This window comes from Acipenser ruthenus, chromosome 4 (genome assembly GCF_902713425.1).
Source record: "Acipenser ruthenus chromosome 4, fAciRut3.2 maternal haplotype, whole genome shotgun sequence".
NCBI lineage: Eukaryota > Metazoa > Chordata > Actinopteri > Acipenseriformes > Acipenseridae > Acipenser > Acipenser ruthenus.
In genome coordinates this window covers 68902586-68924085 of record NC_081192.1, presented here as the reverse complement: position 1 = coordinate 68924085, position 21500 = coordinate 68902586, and the positions used below count along the sequence as shown (strand labels likewise).

The following is a 21500-nucleotide window of genomic DNA, read 5'->3' as shown; positions in this document are numbered from 1 at the left end:
CTACTGGGGGAAACTAATTTTAATCAGTTATCTAGTCTAGTCTTTTTATCCAGTTTTGTAGATCATACTACTGCACCTGGTAGGCTACCCCATGCATTTATAACTGTGTAAAAAGTGCTTCCTACCTTCTGTTCTAAACTTACTTTTACTCAGCTTCCATTTATGCTCTCTTGTTCTCTCTGTGCTAAATATTAAGTAGTGTCTTGAGTTAACTATCAATTAAGTCGTAGTTCATATCATTAATTCCTGGGATCAATCTAGTGGCCCTTCTCTGTACCAATGACCAAAACTGCACACAGTATTCTAGGTGGGGTCGAATTAGAGCACCTTAGCATAACTTCTTTGGACTTGTATTTGTGCTTTCTGCAATATAGCCCAACATTCTTATGTTTTAGTAGGGATATTCAAATTACAATTGGTCTCAATTAGTATTAAGCTTGCAAATTGTAACTACATTGATGACTTAGGAGGTTAAAGAGTTTTAGGTGGAATGTGCTCTGTATGAAATATTTTTGGTGAGGGGCATTTCTCAGGTGTATTCCATTGCTAAATTCTTGTCGTTCACATATTAAATAAAAAACAAATCTGATTTAAATCAAATAAATCAGATTTTTTAGATTTAAAATATAAATAAATCACCAACCCTGGTTACAGAACAATTTATCGATTTTACCCAATTTGATCAATGAGCGGTCCTGCAGTCAAGCCAAATGCCTCTTTACCTGCGGAACCTAAATGTGGATGTTAACAAGCAACATAACCCTAGAGGCAAAGGTGCAGTCTGGGAAGTGCTTTTAAATGAAATAGCATTTTCCTCCTCAAGCTGTACGAGTGCAAAAGGCAAATAAAGCAAGCTCCTGATCATGTGCCTCACCCTGCACTCACGTGGTAGAGTCATTTATTTATTCAATCATTCATATAAATACAATTAACCGTTTTTTGTCGGCAGAGAAAGTTTTGACCAAATATACAGTAAAAGGACATTATAGGAACAATAAACAAATCATGGGTGCTAGCTTCCTGTCTTTGATCAGATCCTCACCAAAATATTTTAGCACACTGTGATAAAATACAATTACTGAAGTACATTTTTAAATAAATATTCTTAGCAGTTTTATACTATTTTAAAAAATACACAAGAATACCCAGCAAATCCATAATGGTGCTTGCTACCTCCAAGGTCAAACTTTTGAGGTTACCTGAAACATTAGTCTGCTTTGTATACTTATAACTTAAAAATCTGATTGAGTGTTATGAAGTTATGCCTACATGCTACAGTATCTCTACCATGTCTAAGATGAATCGTCCCACAGAAATGTCCAGTTATGGTAATTGTACCGCAGTGGCGTATGTACACACGAACAGTCCATCAAGCAGTACCCCCTTACATAGATGTAAAAATGTCAGTTAAACAGCTTTGTGGCTGATACAGAAAGTAAATGTCCATTCCAAAAAAGTATAGGGCAAGACTGAAATAAAAGTGAAGACAACAACAGCTTTTTCTTTAACAATGGGGAGCATGCTATAGTTTAAACAGCCAAATGATTTTTGCCCAATAAGAATTTATTTAATTTTGATTGGAAACAACGTATGACTACAGATTAACTCCCAGGAAGAAACCAAAAAAAACCCCCACTGAATTAAGGAAACTTCCCCAAGGGCAACTCTTTGTCATTGATAGGGTTGTTCAAGATAGAGACCTAGATTCAACAACAAGCCAAGTGTGCCTTAAGTGGGGTATTTCCTCCCTTGTTAGCACACTGGGTTTAGAGTACAACCCAATGAATAAGAGGATTACACCACAAGAGCCCTCTTCAAAAGGCTTAAGGAACATTTAATTAAAACCAAATTAAGGGTTAGCCAACTGATGCATCAACCCCATCAGTTAACAACAAAGAAAGACCACACTCCTGTCAAAGCTATTATATTCCTCTACCACACACTTGACATGGTCTATAATGCTAAAGCTTTGTTGCAAAAATAATAAATAGAATGGCAAAGTCTTATAATCCTGGGGGCTCTGAACACCAAGGAATGCAGTACATACATCTCCAGTGATCTTACATCTCTGACAATGTAGTGAATATAAAATGTAGTAGAAGCAGGGGTAATTAAAATTCAAAATCTGGCAGGGACTTCCTGGGTATGTGATGCTGGGACCCTTCGGACATCAATGCAGGCCCTGGTCACAGCACTGTGCGCCTGTTTGGTGCAACAGCTCTCACACTGGGCTTGTTGATACCCAAAACAACGTTGCACTGCGTGTGGTTAAGCGGCTCTCTAAAATCTACACTACTGCTGTAGCTGCAAGTGCTCGTGAACATCCAACATGATGCTGCAACACTAAGGAAGTATAAAAAGATCTTGGAAAATCCAGATCTCCGTTTGCACACCGACATCAAATCCCCCCCACCCTCCCGTCTGAAGTCGAGACAGCTATTTTGGACACATGCCTCAACTCTTCTGTTGGCCTGAAAGGACCCGCCACCCAATGGCGTGAGATGTGGGAAAACCGGTGTTGTCCTTCGATAAGGACCTTATCGAAGATCCTACAAAGGAACAGCCTGGTTTCTCCTTGCTCCGACTACAGTGGACCGAAAATACATATCAGTAAAAATAATATAGCATCTATGTTGCATCTATTAAGAGACAAATTAGTTTACTTGAACGTTCCAATATGTTGAAAGTGAAACATAACTCAAAATGTCAGCTGTTCAGCCGGTGCCCCCCACATTTGTCAAGTGGTTTGGAGTGACATATTGTGTGATTTGGTATTTCAACAAAATAATGAGGGGCACGTCCATTTTTTGGAGGACTGTCTATTGTCGCTGTCAAGTCTGTCACACTCACACCTGATGTTTTAAAGCTGATCGCAAAAGGAAAGTCCAATTGTTCAGTTATAATGCAATGAAGCATTTAAAATACAAATGTATGCTACTTAAAAGAAGAAAAAAAAAGTTATTCTGCATTCCTGTGTATGAGGGTTCCATAACATAGCCAGGCATAAATGAAACGCAATGAACAAAATGCAATCAAGAATTTAAAATAAAAATGTGTGCTACTTTTTTAAATTTGTTTCAATGTTATTCTTCGTTCCTGTGTATGAGGATTCCAATACCATAGCGAGGCATGAATGTAATGCAATGAAGCATTTAAAATAAAAATGTGTGCTACTTTTGAATTTACTTTTTTATGGTTTGTGCACTCCTGTGTATGAGTGTTCCAGTACTATAGCAAGACTTAAATGTAGTATAATATGTCATTTGTATGCAAAACCTGATATACAAGTACTTTGGAATCAATATTGCAACACACTTAAATTGTAAAACTGCTTTTTTTTATTTTTATCAAATCATTTTCGCGCTGTTTTATTCAAAGGGGCTCTCTCTCTAATTCCTTCAAATGGCACACAGCATGCCCTTTTATGGATGCTGACTCCGCAAAACTCATCACCCCCTTGGCCCATCGATATCCACTTGCATTCATACACACACATGCAAAATGGACATGCAGGCAGGCTGCTAGGGAGAGAGACTTGCCGGCGAAACAGACTCACATCACACTCCCACTCACATCAGCGGACAACACAGAAAATATTATGTGTACAGTATACAGTTCGTTGTGTTTGCCCTGCCGCTACTGTATATGAAGATCATATGAGGAATCCCTCATGACAACCCCCTTCCAGAAATATTATAATGAAGTTCTGCTCTCGCTCCGCCCTTGATATAGCCCTGCTAAGGAGGCTGTATTGTTGACCCCTGCTTTTACAAAACAAGTAAATTAAACGATGTTTGTGGGATACCACTCACTACCCAACATTCAGATAACAAGCACATTAGTAGTAGTGTAGTAGTATTGTTATTGCAAACATTAAATAACTTTTATATAGCCTGCTTCAATACTGGCCTTGACCCACCTCCTTTTAGAAAGGCTCTGGCACCGTTGACCACATGTCCTTATTTTTTATATTCTTTTAGTTGGTCCATAGGCACATAATTTGGCCCTAGCAATGTCATTTGTTACACTAAAAAATATAATTTGCTTGTAACTGACGTAACAACTTAAGTCTTATGCAATTAACTTATGTATAAAAAGTAAACATAATAAAATACGTTTGTAAATTCACAGGCTTTTTGAATTGTAGTTCAAAATTGCAAAAAGCCTTTTTTTTTTGCTGACAAATAATAAAAATGTGCTTGCTTTTTTTTAAGGTTTCTTGAGTTTGTTTATTATACAGTCAAGTACTTGTTTATTACAAATGTAATTATGAATAACTTTAAGATGACAAAACTGCCTCTGAATGACCCTGCCCAAAATATTGTGGAATGCCCCATTAGTACCTGTATAAAAAAATCTGGATGTAGTGTGTATTGAATATTCCATATTCTATTTAATAACACAGCATCGCTTACACGTCATTACCTGCCACTCACCTAGATTTTAATAACAAATGCACCTCATTACAGCGATTTAACCCTTTACCATATACCTTGGCTATTTAATCATATTGCGTAGTGTCATGTTATACACCCTTGGCTGCCAGGAACATGACCCGGAAGTCCACGCTGAATCGAACGCTGCAGTGTAGAAGTTGTTAAAATGACTTATCATTGCATTTAAACCGGTTTTAGTACTTTGTATTATTATTAATAAGTCTGTCTTAAATAAAGTTTGTTAACTACATACATGCATGTTTAATTGGTTTAATCTGTACCGGTAATTTGAGGACATTTTGAATGTCAGATTAACGAGAGGGTGCTGCTGTCCACTACTTCACCAAACATAAATCTGCCAGATAAGCGGTGGCAACTATATTAATAATCATTACTAATGCCTCCTCCGTGACATTTTGAAATGTCTATTAGGGAGGGGTGGAGTTAAGCAAGGAGGTGGAGGCATCTTCATTTCCCACTGAGCTTCACTTATTTTTTATGGAACGCCCTTAAAATCTAATTAAGGAGACCTTATTCTTGAGGTAAATTAAATAAATGTACATTTACAAATAAATATTAAATTCTTAATTAATTATTGAAACATGTTCTAGTTTGTGTGTGAAATTAGCCTACATTTAATTTAAGCATTTGATATATTTTACTGTTTCTCTAAAGTTTCTCTTTAATGATATATATTAAAATAAAGTTGACAGAAATTTAACTTTGTTGCTGAAAAATTACCAACTTGTCTGAATTACCAATACATATGTATTGTGTAATTGTATGTGTGATTGTATGTGCATGTGAACTGATGATGGTACTTGTTTTTAAAAACAAAGTGTTATTTTGCTAGTATAATTATATATATATATATATATATAGTATATTTCAAAAAGCCTTTTTTATGCTGATCCCCTACGTCAGTGGTGCGCAAACTTTTTATATGCCACCCCCCTTACTTTGCATACATTTTGACGGATAGTACCAGAAAAAGAACTGAGATAGAACTTAGCAAGGTGAGGGTGAGAAAATCAAGACTAGGAAAAGCAATGGCTAAAGGATCTGAAGTCACATCTGTATCTACATCCAGTGAGTCACCATTCAAAGCATTTAGGCCTGCACAATCTTTTGGCAAAGCAATGAGGAGAGTGAACATTGCATTGCCTATCAGTCCAAAAAGAAAGTTGCTGTACTGAAGAAATTAGCACATAAATTTGGCCTGAGGGTGAAACTTAACAAGTCCCAAAAACCCATGACTGTACCATCTGACCTTGAGAAAGCTGCCCAACAGTTCGACTTTGTCACAGTTTTGAGCAATGGGTAGAAGGAAAGGGTCAAGAGAAAAGTCCTGATGACAATGGTCTAAGAAGTTTTTGAGCAGTTCAAAAATGAAACCACAAATGTCAAGCTTGGGAAGTGGAAATTTGCAAGTTTACCCCCTAAACATGTGTTGCCTGTGTCCGAGAAAGATCACAGTGTATGCTGCTGCTCATACCATGAAAACTTTGAAATGTTGTTGGATGGAGTAAGGACACTGCAGCCAGATTCACCCTGTAAAGAGACACTTGTTGAAAAGTCTGCCTGTGGCTGGAACCTGAAATGCCACCTTGGAGAATGTGGCTCATGCAAAGATGTAAAAAAATATGGACAAAGTGTTTCAGCAAAATGATGATGGTGATGACACCACCCCTTGTCCATACCTCCAATGGAATGAGAAGGTACAAATGAATGCTACTCTAAGCAGTGCAAAAGCAGAAATAACTAAACATAGCTACATAGCCAAGACACAGCTCTGTCAAATAAGAGCTCTGAAAGAACACCTTGCAGATGGTGAAGCAGTTGTGCAAGAAGACTTCTCTGAAAAAGATGAGATCATGTCAGCACAGCGGGTTACAAATGGAGTAACACTTTTTACAACTGTCATCACCACCAATGAACTTCATCATGACAAGTTTGCAGTTGTGACTTTCAATAGAGCAATTTTGGAGGTAGCAGCATCTGAAGGTTTCATCATCCACAAGCTGCATATCTTTTCAGATGGAGCAGGCAGCCAGTTCAAAAGTTGCTTCACTCTTTCCAATCTAGTAAGACCAGAGGTCATCTACAAAGATCTTGAGGAAGTTAATTGGAGCTTCTTTGCTACTGCACATGACAAAGGTCCAGCTGACGGAGTGGTTGGCACAGTCAGGTCAGTGTGAAGAAGGATCCTCCAGAAGCAGGTCTTCTTGAACTCTCCCAAGGAGTTTGCTGCCATAGCCAAAGATGCTAGCCCCAACATCCATGTGCTCTATTTAGGTGCTGAACAGGTTGCTGATGTCCACAATTAACTGAAGGAACTTCCTGGGCAGGAAATTTGCCTAAGACCACCCCTGAAACTTGCAGTGTCTACTACTTCAAGTCTGCCTCTCCATCAGAACTTTAGTTATCAGTAGTCAGCCCTTTCCTGTCAGACATAGCTGTTGAGTACACAATGGTACCTATTTTGATAAAGCATAACCTAAGAGATGAGGCTAGCATTTCTGGAGGTCAAGTGTCCTCTCAGACTGCAGGCACATCTACTGAGACATCCACTACTTGACCCAAAGTGGAGATCCAGGTAGAACAGTATTATGCTGTGGACTTTGTGGACAGATTTTACTTGGGGCGAGTTCTAAGGCCTGGAGGAAAAACTGGATTTTGGTGCATGAAGTTTTTGCACCAGGTCTCCAGTGATGGTAAACTGTGTTTTATATGGCCCAAAACAGATGACTATGAGGAGGTCCACAAAACCGTGATGTTCTAGTGGCCAGTCAAATTGGAAGGATAATCTACAGCCTTGCTGCATGATTTACAAAACAGCACATTGCCTGTGTTAATGTTTATATATTATACATGTATTGATTTAGTTATTATCAAACAAACAAAAAAAGCCTTGCATGTTTTTTGACCCTCCCCAACTGTATAACTAAAAAATCTCCAAAAACATAGAAAATCCATGTTTTTCCACATTATCGTAGAAAAGCTGCGTTTTCAGTGTTATTCTGCAGCAAACGGATTCCAAGGATCCCTGGTTATGAGCAACAAAATTAAATCATAACTACTCTTGACAATTCAGCTCAACACCTTCTGAGAAATTTGGTAAACAACAATACATAAATACTCTGACTGTTGCGTCTGTTGCGTCAGTTACAGAAGAATTGCCCTATAGTAGTGTTAAGAATGATAGATGTGTTCTGAAATGAGTAACATGCAAACGTCTAAACGTGTATAGCTAGAATACCTCATTTACTTTGTTCACATGCATACAATATTACTATTGGGTCATTCCATGCCAACTCAACCAGTGCCATTGTCCGTCCGTTTCAGATTTTCCTAGAAAAATTCACCTGGGGGTTTTCAGACACGCCAAGTTCAGAAATGATAGCCATTATTTATTTTCTTTTAATTTTCCCTTCTACCAGTGACCTTGCAAAGGTCAACCTACAGTGAGAAAGGGACCTTGACCAGAAAAATCACCCTGGGTGCAATTTAACTTCACAACACATTCTAAATGTGTACATTGTTTTATAAATGTATTTAAATATTAAACTGTTATTTTTCTGCAGGCAGAATGGCAAACTCTTTGGCATGTCACAATTAACCATACTGGAAATCAAGCACAGTTCACTTCTGTCTCCAGCTGACCATGACATCGCATTGTCAGTTTTCCATAAAATGAAAACATGCACATGCAAGAATGCCTCTGTAGATGTATCCGAAAATGGGAAGCAAGGGACATGGAGTTGACTCCAGAAATGGCTTCTAATGCACTGAAACCAATCATGGCAATGTTCAATTACAAATATATAGTCCTGACATGTAATTTTCCACCTGCTGTGCAAGACTTGGAGCAACTAAGACAGGGGTTCCCCAACTTTTTTTTCCTGAGGCCCACCTGTTCAGCTGCATTAGCCACTATTAGCACTCCTTGGGAAAATGTAAAATTAAAAAAAAATTGTATATGTTTAAACCTGTAACATTATAAATAAACCTAATCTAAACTGCCCTTTATTCACTTGAATAAATATTGTGAAAGATGGAAATCACATAGAATATGCACAGAGTGAAAATATTTTTTTAAAACACTTTAATTTTAGTAAATAAAATAAATTGCAAAAACTAAAGAGATGTTTCTATCAAACCTTTAAATTAGGTACCTTTGTATAATTGAACATTTTAGAAATGCAGTTATTTTTCTTGGTCAAACAAGAAAGAAGTGCATGTCTCTTATTATTCCCATTCATAACTACCTGAACAGGAATCACTTTGAGTAAAACCAGTAGAAAGTGCACAAAAACATAACTCTTGAATCCTAACTTCTGAACACTGTGTAACTAAAACGTCCAGCCATTACCTCATACACTGAACCGTCATGCACACAATACAGAAGGAAACAAGAGCCTTGCATAAGTTACTTTTTTTCACCACTACCCTGTACAATCAAATACAATTTGCAAAATCACATTCAGTTGGCTTGCAACATCTACCCCCCACCCCCCCCCCCCCAAAAAAAGGCTTCTAGTTGTCGGTCCGGCGGGCCACACAGCAGCAATGCAATTAGCCACAATAAAAAACAGCATTTTCTGAACAAATAAATAGTTATTATCATGGTTAACTGTGTTGTTTCTTTCTGTAGCAAATAATTAGCTTTATACAGTGCCTATAGGAAGTCTACACCCCCAAAATGTTCACCTTTTGTTGCCTTATAGCCTGGAATTAAAATAGTTTTTTTTTTTTTTTTTTTTTTTTTTTTTTTTTTTATCTACACATCCTACCCCACAACTTCTAAGTGAAAAAAATATTCTAGAAATTTGTAGAAAATTAATTAAATAAAAACTGAAATAGATTGGTTGGATAAGTGGAAGGTGTATGGCACCACCAAGACCCTGCCTCGATCAGGCCGTCCCTCCAAACTGGATGACCAAGCAAGAAGGAGACTGATCAGAGAGGCTACCAAGAGGCCAATGGCAACTTTGCAAGAGCTACAGGCTTTTATGGCCAAGGTTGGTCCAAGTGTGCATGTGACAACAATATCCCAAGCACAAATCTGGCCTGTATGGTAGGGTGGCAAGAAGGAAGCCATTACTCAAGAAACCCCACCTTGAATCCCGTTTGAAGTATGCAAAAAAAAAAAAAACATTCAGGAGATTCTGTAGCCATGTGGCAAAAAGTTTTGTGGTCCGACGAAACTAAAATGGAACTTTTTGGCCTAAATGCAAAGCGTTATGTTTGGCGCAAACCCAACACGGCGCATCACCCAAAGAACACCATCCCTAATGTGAAGCATGGTGGTGGCAGCATCATGTTATGGGGATGTTTCTCATTGGCAGGGACTGGGGCACTTGTCAGGATAGAAGGGAAAAGGAATGGAGCAAAGTACAGAGAAGTCCTTGAGGAAAACCTGCTGCCCTCTGCATGAAAGCTGAAACTGGGACGGAAGTTCACCTTTCAGCATGACAACGTCCCAAAGCACACAGCCAAAGCTACACTGGAGTGGCTAAGGAACAAAAAGGTAAATGTCCTTGAGTGGCCCAGTCAGAGCCCCGACCTAAATCCAATCGAAAATTTGTGGCATGACTTGAAGATTGCTGTCCATCAACGCTCCCCAAGGAACTTGACAGAGCTTGAATAGTTTTGTAAAGAAGAATGGTCAAATATTGCCAAATCTAGGTGTGCAAAGTTGGTAGAGACCTATCCCAAAAGACTCACAGCTGTAATTGCTACCAAAGGTGCTTCCACCAAGTATTAACTCAGGGGGGTGGAGACTTATCCAATTATGATCTTTCATTTTTGTATTTTTAACCCTTTGCGGTCCATTGTCGGACCTGGTCCGACATCATTATAGAAACGCAAAAAACGGGTTTTAGTCGTTTTTTCTCCGGAAAAAGTCGAGAAAACCATTCAATGGCCGCGTGGGAACGACAGGAGCCGAGACAAGTCGGGAAAAAAAAAAAGGCGTATCTCATGAATAGTCATACATGGCCTGGTATCAGATAACGGGGTGGTCGTAAGTAAACAAGCTGGCTGCCTGTGAATCAGCGCAGAGAACACGGACATTTGCAGAGCTTTGTTGAGATGTTATAGTAATAAAATAATGACTTGGATCGCATTATTGAGGAGTTTGGTGATAAAACGAGGGATCAGGAGATGATTGATCGGTATGTACGACTACTATTATTATTATTATTTATTTCTTACATAGGTGAAAGCGAACGAAAGGGTGGGGCGGGGCTGGAGATGCCTAGTGAGTGCTTTGTTGATATGCAGGGCCATTTAAACCCGTTTGACTGTGAAAAAAATACCTTTAAACAGCGCGTCTAAAATTAACTGCGCGTGTGAAAATTAATTAGACCTGGCGTGCCTGACGCGCATTTAATAAATGGACCGCAAAGGGTTAATATATAATTTTTTTCCTCAATAAAACTTTTTGGTGTGTAGATAAGTGGAAAAAGATAAGTGGAAAAAGAATCCTCATTTAAATGCATGAAACTGAGGCACCGACACAAGAAAATGTGAAAAAAGTTCAAGGGGGTGTAGACTTTCTATAGGCACTGAATATGAATCCTAATCAAAATTACACAACATCCTACACTATGGCCTTGACTTCAATTTAGTGGCCTTGGTGCCTTCTACAAATTTATTGAACTGAAGGGCATTTTGGCCTTGCCCTTTTTTTTGCCAATTTACAGCCCTGCTACTTGCATGTTTTAAAATTCAAAACCTAACGAGTGTAGTTTTTTTTTTTTTAGTAACTCAGGCCTACCTTGTAACAAGGATCAAATGTGTGCAGCATAAGCACGTACTGTACTAGCCAAAGACCAGAGATAAAGTCAATGTTGTTTGGGGGGCATAAACATAAAACACTGGTATCACAGAAGTCCCTCGGTTGAAACAACATGCTTGTCACTTCCCTGGGGCGTATTCTACATGTCACGTGAAACACAAACGTCCTTTCCTCTGATGAAAACTAGACTCAACCTCAAGCCTTTCACATTGTTTAACTCACAAGTAAGGAAGGTTTCCAAGTGTGGATTGCTATATCCGGGCTTCAATTTCATTTTTGTGTGCTGGGGGGATTTCCCCCCTATGCTGCAGCCAATGGAGGGATTCCAAAGTTTTAGGGGGGAATGGCAAAAAAAAAATATATATATATCTGAAATCATCATTCACACTGGTGAAGCTGCTTTCAGGAGACCAAACAGCTGTTCATCACTGTGAGACAGAGCACTCTCCATTGCCTGACGTGAAGTTTTTGCTGCAGCAGAAGAAAAAGGTGCTTTTCTTTTAAACCAGCGCTCCATTTCTTTTTTTTTTTTTAACTCTTTACACTCTATTTCCCTATTTCCTCCTGTTTTTCACGGTTTTCATTTATGTATGTTACTACTGGATAGTTTGTACTGCATGCATGTAACATATCAAATTAAAGGCCACACAATTTCCTTTCATATTATCCAAGTTGCAAAACGCTTTTCCAAAAAAAATCATGTTTGGTCACTGCTATATATATTGTAATCATAGATGGCTTATAAAAAACAAAACAAACAAAAAAAAACACTGCACCATTGAACCTCAATATGAAATGGTACATGGGGGAAGCTAAGCTTCTAAGCTTTCCAAAGATACCGCCCCTTTCAGTCTAGTTGCTACAATGACGGAGCTATAGACTAAAAACGAAACCTAAGCTGTGAACTCTGTCACATAATGATAGGCTTACCTTCAGGCAGTCGTAGTATGATGCTACATGTTGCGGTAATTGATTTGACAAACAATACAAATGATAATTTCTGTATCACAATATAACCGGTGTACCGTTGCGAATCTACTGCAAATATGAAGTTAGAATGTCAAATGGTTCCCGAGTATGCAGCCGCATATTAAAAGAAGCATGTCAGTGACATTCACCTCCTGCCGCTGCTGTAAATTCAAAATCAGACATCAGTAACATGAAACAGTTGGATTACTACTGTGTAAAAATTATACCAGTGTTTCTCAATGGGGGTGGTCCCGCCCCACCAAGGGGTGTTCTGAAGCCAAAGGGGGGCATTTACATCCAAGAGGATGGGAGAGGGACATTTTAACTAAAAAATGGGGCGTTGTGTTTTCTTATTTAAAATTAAGGAAACTTATTTTAAAATATTGATTAACTACTTACACACAACGTGCCAGTGATGTACTCACTTGTGCCCTATAAGATCGTGTAAACATCAAGTCAGAAATGTGTGTTGCTACGCAGCAACGTCACTGCCATTTGTGCTATCCGGTTTGTCATGCAAATGTAATATGGTCCAATCAGAACGAAGCAGCCATTCCATTTATGCCTGTTGACACTTTACGGTACACGTCTGAATTTCACAGTTTATTCTTATTGTTCTCTAGTGATGTGCATTTGAGGAGATTTTTGGAATTGGTTCCGAACAAATATACGAATAAATAGACTGAGAAAACTGGAGATACATAAAACATGTTTTGCAAAGGAAAAATATGACACTGTACATATAAAAGATATGATCCATAAACGATGCATCTTTTGCGATATTCCAACCCTGTATAATTAAACTTATCAAAAGAATCAATAATCTCCAATTTGCACAGTAACTAATGTGCAACAGAATGTGATACCCTTATGGTAAAAAAATATATATATTTTCAAGTCTCATCACAATTGGCAAAGCGGTTTTCTAGATTTTAAATTGTAAGTGTGATTTGCAGAGTCAGATGGATACTCTATATTCAGTACTCCCAGATTATGATTGATTATATAACTTATGCTAAACAAGGCACATAGAAAACTCTCAAGTGTGACAAATGTATGCCTGCCTCCACATGCATCCCTAGCAGGGGATAATTACTGCCATAAAAGGGTACAAAATCATCATGAAACTTGAAGAGAATCACAGAATACAGTTAGGTAATGAGTATGAAGACAACATTTAAAAGTGTTAGGCCTTTATCACCCAAACACCAGAAAGTCAAATCACCACAATATGGTACCATATCAGGTCAAACATTATGAAGGGTGAAGCCCCTTTCACACTGGCATTCTCTACCCAGGACGGAAGCTACCCGGGTCAGGACCCAGTGTCATGCGGGTCAGCTATGCAATTTCACACTGCTTTTGATAAAGCAGGGTTGACCTGGGTGACAGAGGCAAGTACACAACGCACGTATCAATGCCCCAAAGCAGCTTGTTATGGACGCTACCATCCAACCTTCTCTGGACTGAAACAATCAGCCCAAATGTTGATTAGAGCAAATGTTTCTTCATCCCTGCTGCAATCTGGCTCATGGTGTGTGTCTCAATCAACAAAAATATAGCTAAACAGGAATGTTGCATTCAATGATACACAAAGAATTATTACACCCCTTCGGGGGGACATTGGCGTGGCCTAGCGCGAACACTGTAACTGCATAACTTTGTTGTTTTAATTGGCCATGATTATTTCGCTGGCGCTACAATGAGGGAAACTACAATGCTTATATTTACGTTTGCTTGGCTGGGGAAGTTACGGGTGGTGGACAGCGGGGTGGCGATATAACAGGTAAAAATAGCACTGTTTTATATTGGTGACATTTGTTCAGAAAGAATAGCTGGTGGTAGGCGAGGGTGGCGGTATAACGCGGGTCAACTGTACTATGCAGTAGGCTAAGATTGAAAAAAAAAAAACAGTCTTCAATTAAAAAAAATGTTTAGAAAGCCTAAGATTTATGCTATTTTTGAAAAAAGAATAAAAACAGCACTAATTATATCCACATAATTGTAGGCCTTTCGTAATGTTTTAAAAGGTAAAAACAGGTTTCTCAGTCGGACAAAAACGATAACACTATGGCAAAAATCTAGTTTCCCCTCCGTGGAATGGCATCCATGCGTTGCTAGGGAGTACGTCAACCATAGATATAGAATATTATGGAAGGCTGTTTCAAATAAATTACTACATGTAGCACTGCGATACACTACGCGTTCTATTTTGTTAACTATACGTACTATTTTTACTACACGTACAAATTTGGGCCAATCGGTTCTTTACAAATGAAATAAGAGCAAATGAATTTAAAGAAAATAGTATGTGTACTAAAAGATCCAATGAAAAGTTGCCTCACATTTTCCATGCTCTTCCAAAAGTGATCAGGGAATCTGAGCCTTTGAATATTTTTAAAAGCCGTCTCAAAACATCCTTTTTTAAACTTGCCTTTCCAATTGTTTAACTTCTGTTTGTACAATGTTTTTTATATGCCTTTACTTGTAGTATGTTTTTTTTTTATTTTTATTTCTGTCACCGTAAAAGTTCCAATAATCGCCGGGTCTTTTGTAAACGGCGAGTTATGATACAATGTGCGTTACACTGGATGTGGTCTTTTTAGTGAATTGTGTTGTTTTTATTATTATTATTATTAACAGTGGTAGATGCAATTCAGTTTTTCAATGCAGATTCGTTCTTCTGCTTGTTCATTTTCTAACATTTTGCATAGCCTTGCTTACTTTTGCTTTATACTTTGGGGGTGTGCAATACAGAGGCATTTTGTTATAAAATAAAACTGTTACTTAATACCCACTGACACAACCTTTTAACGATGTTGCTGCAATGTTGCAATTTAGTTATGTTAATGCTAGAAGGTTGTATGTTAGTGGCATCTCCATGATTGCATCTGAAGTATTTGAAGATGTTAGTGATGTTACATAATAAACGCTGGGTCTCAATAGTCGGCAGAGCTTCTGGCAGATATTGTAAAGAAACGCCCCTGGCGCTATAACAAAATAAAATAATTGTAATTGTTGTTGTTGTTGTTGTTGTTAATAATAATAATAAAAAATAATAATAATAATAATAATAATAATAATAATAATAATAATAATAATAATAATAGATTGTGATGATCCTTACTATTTTTGACAGTAAAGCAGGAGACTGAGAGATAATAATTATTAACAGATGTATTATACTTGATAATAAACAAGGTCCCTGTCCGGGCCAGGACCACTGGCCACGTAAAAGAACAAATGCCAAACCTCAATGAGACGGGTGCGCTCAGCAAATGTATGCTTGCAGCGCAGAAGAAAATCTCTCGCCACCATATTTGCAATATTCCTTATTTTAAACTGATGTCTTCTTGTCTAAATGATACACCAATGGTTATTGGCTACTGCACCAATTACGTCGTGCATAAAAAGCGATTAGAAGCGAATACATTGTCATGACAAGCCACTAATGTAAAATGACTATCCACCAATGTAGGAAATACGTAGCTCGTCTCATTTTTTTAGAACACGTACCAATTAAAATTGGTACACATAGTCATTTCTGTGCACTGATTGGTCCAAATTAGTACGTGTAGCGAATATTTGAAACGTGTACTACACAACGCGTTTTTGACCCAGATGGCCTCCCATAAAATATTATATATGCTGACAACTACTTCCACAAAGCGTAAGCATGTGCATGACTTGTCCTGCCTTGCCTGTAGGGGGTTGAAAGCATCTCCGTTTCTTTCGGCATGTTGCTACCGCCCCGCCCCGCCCCGCCCCGCCCCACCCCGCTCCTTCCACTACCTTGCTGTGAAAAATTCCTGGTGAGAACCCTGATGCCTTCTCTTTGAACTGGACAAAAGTGGTTTCATGTGCATTGTGAACAATACTGTACTACAATATTTAATCCACAAAGGAATAACACAAAGACACTCACTCCCCTTGCCTCTTTAAAAACAGAGAGTAACTGGTCAATGAAATTCAGAGGTACAATGTTTTGCCAAGAAACTCAGACATAGTGGCAGATAACATTCAAGCACACATCTTAAAGAGTAGCAATCACTGAAGACTCGGAGCCATTGTGAGATAAGGACTCCTACCCACAGCCAGTGGTTAATCCTGCAGAGCTCTGGCACATCCAGATAAATTTCCATACCATGTCCATACCATGACTTCCCAATGAACTGCACCCAACATGTATTTCAGTGGCATGCATCAAACAACAGTTTTCCATGACTTTTAACTTCATTGCTGTAACTTCATTGCTGTATATGAAATATCACTTCTCCATTCTCAACCAAAACCTTAATTTCACTTTAGTTCCAAGACAACACAAATAATCACCTTCCTGCAGCGAATGTAAATATACTGTAGGAAACAAAACAATACTTGTAGTCATCATCCAAAATCAATTCTCTCACAGTACTGTAGGCTATTGTTTGAAAAAGGAATATTAAAAAGCCATCAAAATGACTCTACTCTTGATCCTTTTTGTCAATCACATGTGATTTATAAAACCTCCTTAAAAATGAGTTGGAAAGACAATAAGAACCCAAGTCAAGAAGACATGTCTTCATCTGTGCTGCTAGTTGTGTACACTAGGTACCTAAGGTTTCTCCGATTTCCATTACCCTCACGTCAGAAATTATGATTGTGTGACTGAAGATTACTTAACAGATTGTATTTTATTTTAACAAGTTAATGTACTTCTGGGATTTATATGATAGGGGTGTTTAAGACAATACAGAACACAAGAAAACGTCACTTGGCATTAGTAGGTATGAATGGTTGGCAAACATAGCTCAGGTTACAAAACTGCACCTAAATAATCCCACAATACTTCATAAAACATGAACAGCAGTGGGGTAAAAACGATTTTGCTGTTGTTCTGTGATACCTTTTTTGGACTGCCACTGTCAACTTTACACATCATCATACTGTACACCAACACAATTTTAAAATAATCAACTAGCAATCTAGAGTCAGCAAAAGATAGACACAAACAAAGAACTTCCTTCGTCATACTATTGTTCATCATCATATAAACCTTACCCAAGCAAACCCATTGAGCTGCACATGGTTTACAGGAATAGTGTTCAGCAAGATATAATTTGAAGTACCTCACTATAAAAGATCAATAACATGGATTATTGTTCAATAGTAAACAGCACAAGATATATATTATCCTTACCATATACAGTAGAACATCCTCAACCAATTCAAAATGTAGACATGAGTCACTAATTGGATACTGAATAATTTCTAATTATCAAAGATTTAAAAAAGGGATATCGAGAATCATTTCAGAAATCAATTAACAGGTTTTGCAGCTCTGACCCACTCCCATAAAACATTAAAAACACTTCTGTTCATCACTTGCCTTGGTTAAATCCCGATATGGTTCAACTGTCATCTTTAACCTCTTACATTTAAAGGCTCTTGACTGCCTGGGTTTATTTCTGCCAACTTGAAAAATGCTACTTTTTCCACCAACGATTTAAGTTCAGGAAAAACTATTTCTGTAAATCGAATAATCCATTTTCTCTATTTACACGTCCTCTATATCCCAAGGTATGTCCTACAGTGGGTGTTCATTCATATTGTAATGGAGCCATGATTTAAAAACAAAACAACAACAAACTAACACACCCATGCCTATCCACTTGACGATGCAATCCAGTTGAAGCATTCCAGATAACTCTTCTAAATTGGGGGACGACGTTTGCTTTCTCGTGATCTCATCTCGGTTTGTTTGTAACATCCAAAACAAAACTGGTAGTAAAAAGCCACCGTGGTTACAAAAATGTGTTTTAGAATGGATACAATATGTCAACACTTTATTAATTCTTCAGCATCTTCATGTTCTGGCAACTTCTGAACAATAATTCATCATAATGAAATCTTGAAAGCCAAATAATCCATGTCTGATAATCCAATCAATTTTAGATGGTTTTGTTTTTTTGACAAATCCATTAACCTTACTTTAATGGTATATTTAAATCTCCATCATAAGACACGTTACTAAATGCACGCACATTTTCTAACGTGTTCCATAAATCCTAAGTCACACTGAAGTATAACATCTAGTTTTGACAATTGTAACTATTCCACTATAGGCATGCTTCCATAAACCTATGGAGATGTGCTCCCACTGCAATTACGTTTATGAACGATATACGAGTTTGCGCCGCATAACTTAAAAAGTGCTGAAGCAACAACAAAAAGCAGCAACCAGTAAAATAGAACATTTTAGAGAAACTGTTTAGCTCTACATTTTTAGGAAACCCATGACTGGGTGAGTTAGTAACAGGTAGGTCTTCTATTATTCCATCTGCTGTTTCAGCACATTAAATAACAACCACATAATTGTCTTTAACACACCAGATTCACTTATTTCGGGAACTCAGTCAGAACAGCAGCAATCGCATCCCCAAAAGTGTCCAGTTTATAAACAAACCCCACTTACCACACTATAGTAAAGTCAGCCCCTTACTCTGTGTAGTCTACCCCCAGTCAAAGTGTGGCAGGCCAATCGCAACACTTCGCCGTCTCCTTTAAGATATATTTCCGTCCACCGAGCTGGGAGGACCGCCGTTTAAAACACTGCTGGGGGCCTCAAAGGGCGAAAGTATCGCTATTAAAGGGTTACGGTACCTCATACAGCTCCTCCGAAGCCATGGTCCGTGTTTATTTGCCGATGTTTTGTAAGGTTGTAGACACTTTTTCTTGCAGTTGTTGTATCTGTATGGCCTCTCCTTCCTTTCCCCCCCCTCTCTCTCTCTCTCTCTCTCACTCACTCACTCAGCGCTCGCTCGCTCTCTCTCTCTCTCTCTCTCTCTCTCGCTCTACTCCACTGAGTGCTGTGTTTCAGTAAATGCCAGTAGATAGGCAGAGAGACTGCGCGCTGGGCTCATTTGCGCTTCTCCGCTGTTACAGGAAGTCTTAATCGAGCTCAGATAAGAGCCAGAGTACGAGATGATCCCGAGTCTTATTGCCGAGTGTTGGGTTCCGAAGCTGTGGTCTAGAGACTCGACATAAATGGAAATTAATTGAAAACTGAAAAACGGGTGGAGAGTTTTCCAAGCCATTGGAATTCCTTACGGATCAGCATATTATTAAGTACATTCTAAAACTTCCAATGTCCCAATTCATAGTCAGCTACTACAGCCACCATTGGATGACTACTAAAATGATTAATCTAACGCTAGCCTGTGAAAATCACGTTTTTAAAGAAAGGACTATTATAAAGTGGCAAACCAATGAAGTTTGGTAACGTGTGAGAAGCTTTGCTTTGTGCCAGTGTCAAAATGCTTTTAGGAAGTCGACTTTAATACAGTTAGAGAGAGGTCTTGACAAGTCTTATTGGAATATATACAGTATTGGCTTAACATGTTTTTAAGAGGGAGACATATAGAACAAACATTTTAAAGAGGGAGTCTCCAGTCAAGTTTCTTAATTGTTTTATCTCAAATTTTATGATAGGTGTGGATGACGGTCTAAGACTATATGGTTGCAAAGAAATATCCACACTGACTAAAACACCAACTTGAATGAATTCATGAACTCTAAATAATAAGTGGTCAAGGCTATTTAGACTTAAAAAGTCAAGCATTTCATCAAATTAAGCCCACACTATGCTGAGTTGTGTAATGGATAAGTGTTTCCAACAATTCAGTTGGCAAGTCCTTGTTTATAATTATATGTCACTGGTCAGAAAACCTGCAGGCTGAAAGGCTAAAATACTATCTTTAGTCTCTGATGACCGTCCTGAGCTCTCATCAGCTGTATAAAGAATATCCCCAGACAACACATGGAAAACAAAGAAACAAATATCATTTTACGATGCACCTTTTCTTAAGTGAAACAAAGCATTAAACAGAATTCCACTGAGCATTGGTTCAACCATGTTGTATATAATGACACCGTACATACAAATTTGAAATCAGTTTAAAATTACCTCATGTTCCATTTACACCAAGTTACGCTACTTAACAAGGTCAATTGTCCTTTCTTACCAAGCTATGTTTTGTCTGTCATTTTCTGTTTCAGTCATTACATTTCAGTAAGGGTAAGCATTATAAGGAAACATTTTTTGTACTGATATATACATTTCTCCTGGTAAGGAGAAATGTTGTTGCAGTTGCTTGACATAGACATACGTACTGTAGGCTAGATCAGCCAAAGTATGTTTAAGTTAGTAAGTGCCGGTGCCATCTAGTGCACATTAGTGTATTGCCAGCTAAACTTTTGGCAGATCACTAGATGGCAGCCCTTACTTATATAAAGATTCTTTGGTGGATCTAGTCTAGGTTATATATATATAGACACACACACACACACACACACACACACACACACAGGTAGTAACATGCAGAGGACGTTAAAAGGGCAGGGGCTCATTGAGAAAAAAGGGCACTTTTCAAGCATCGCATGACTGAGAAAAAGGGTGCTTTTGGGGCATCAGGGCAGGAAACAGGGATATATATAGGGTTGAAATTCTCAATAAAAAGGTTCATATGCACAGCCGGGTGTAAACATTTAAAAATTGAGACAATTTGAGTGCTAATGAATAAATACTTTTAAAATGTATACATATTGGTACAAGCTACATTTATGAATACAAAATAAGACTTAAAAAATAACTAATCAAATATAACCAATTCACCATAAACAAGGAAGCTGAAAATACTGAAAGTTTGTGTACCCTCTGCTTGTATCACGCAGCCATGTACTGTAATATAACACTTAAGCTAAACCTTAAATGATAAGTATTAAGAAATATTACACTATGCAGTAACTGCTGTAGAGAGGGAGTTTTGTTTCAAGATATCCTAAAAAAGGGATGATGTTATAAAAAAGGTATAAAAAAAACAACTATGCTATGAAAAAATGATACAATAAGGTCTAAGTCAAACAATGCACAATATTGGCCAAAATCCCCCTCAATCTTTTTATGTAACAGGCACTACTACGACTAATGATGCACTTGGCCATTTTAATCCCCATAGTATTCTCTGAAATCACCCCCATACTTTCCAGACCCTGGGCACTCACCTACAACAGGACCTGGCCATGCTACAATAATAGCCTTGGATTAGAACATATATCCCTGTTTCTTTTATTTATTTTGTATTTATTACTTATCTTACATTAATGTGTTTTGTGTGCTTCTCTGTTGTGTTTCTGTGTAGATTAATTACCATGATCTATTCCAGAAAAATAATTTTCAGGCAGAAACACTATAAAAGTAGCCTTTTTTTAAAATGTTATCCCTGGTATTGTGGTTTCTGCACAAGAAACAAAGT

The 21500-nt window shown here is 38.0% G+C and overlaps 1 protein-coding gene across 4 annotated transcripts in view; it reads right to left on the bottom strand.

The window, feature by feature from the left end:
• The window catches only part of LOC117399574 (chromodomain Y-like protein), a 108624-nt gene that overhangs the window by 80529 nt on the left and 6595 nt on the right, over window positions 1–21500 (bottom strand). For 2 of the 4 annotated variants that reach the window (XM_033998847.3, XM_033998849.3), the window contains exon 1: window positions 18850–19292. The exons of 1 other annotated variant lie outside the window; for it this stretch is intronic. In XM_033998847.3, coding sequence (XP_033854738.1) covers window positions 18850–18873 — 24 coding nt within the window. In that variant the 5' untranslated portion in view covers window positions 18874–19292. Of the gene's footprint in view, window positions 1–18849; window positions 19293–21500 lie in introns of those variants that run through there. One more of the 4 variants, XM_033998850.3, reaches the window with a different exon arrangement.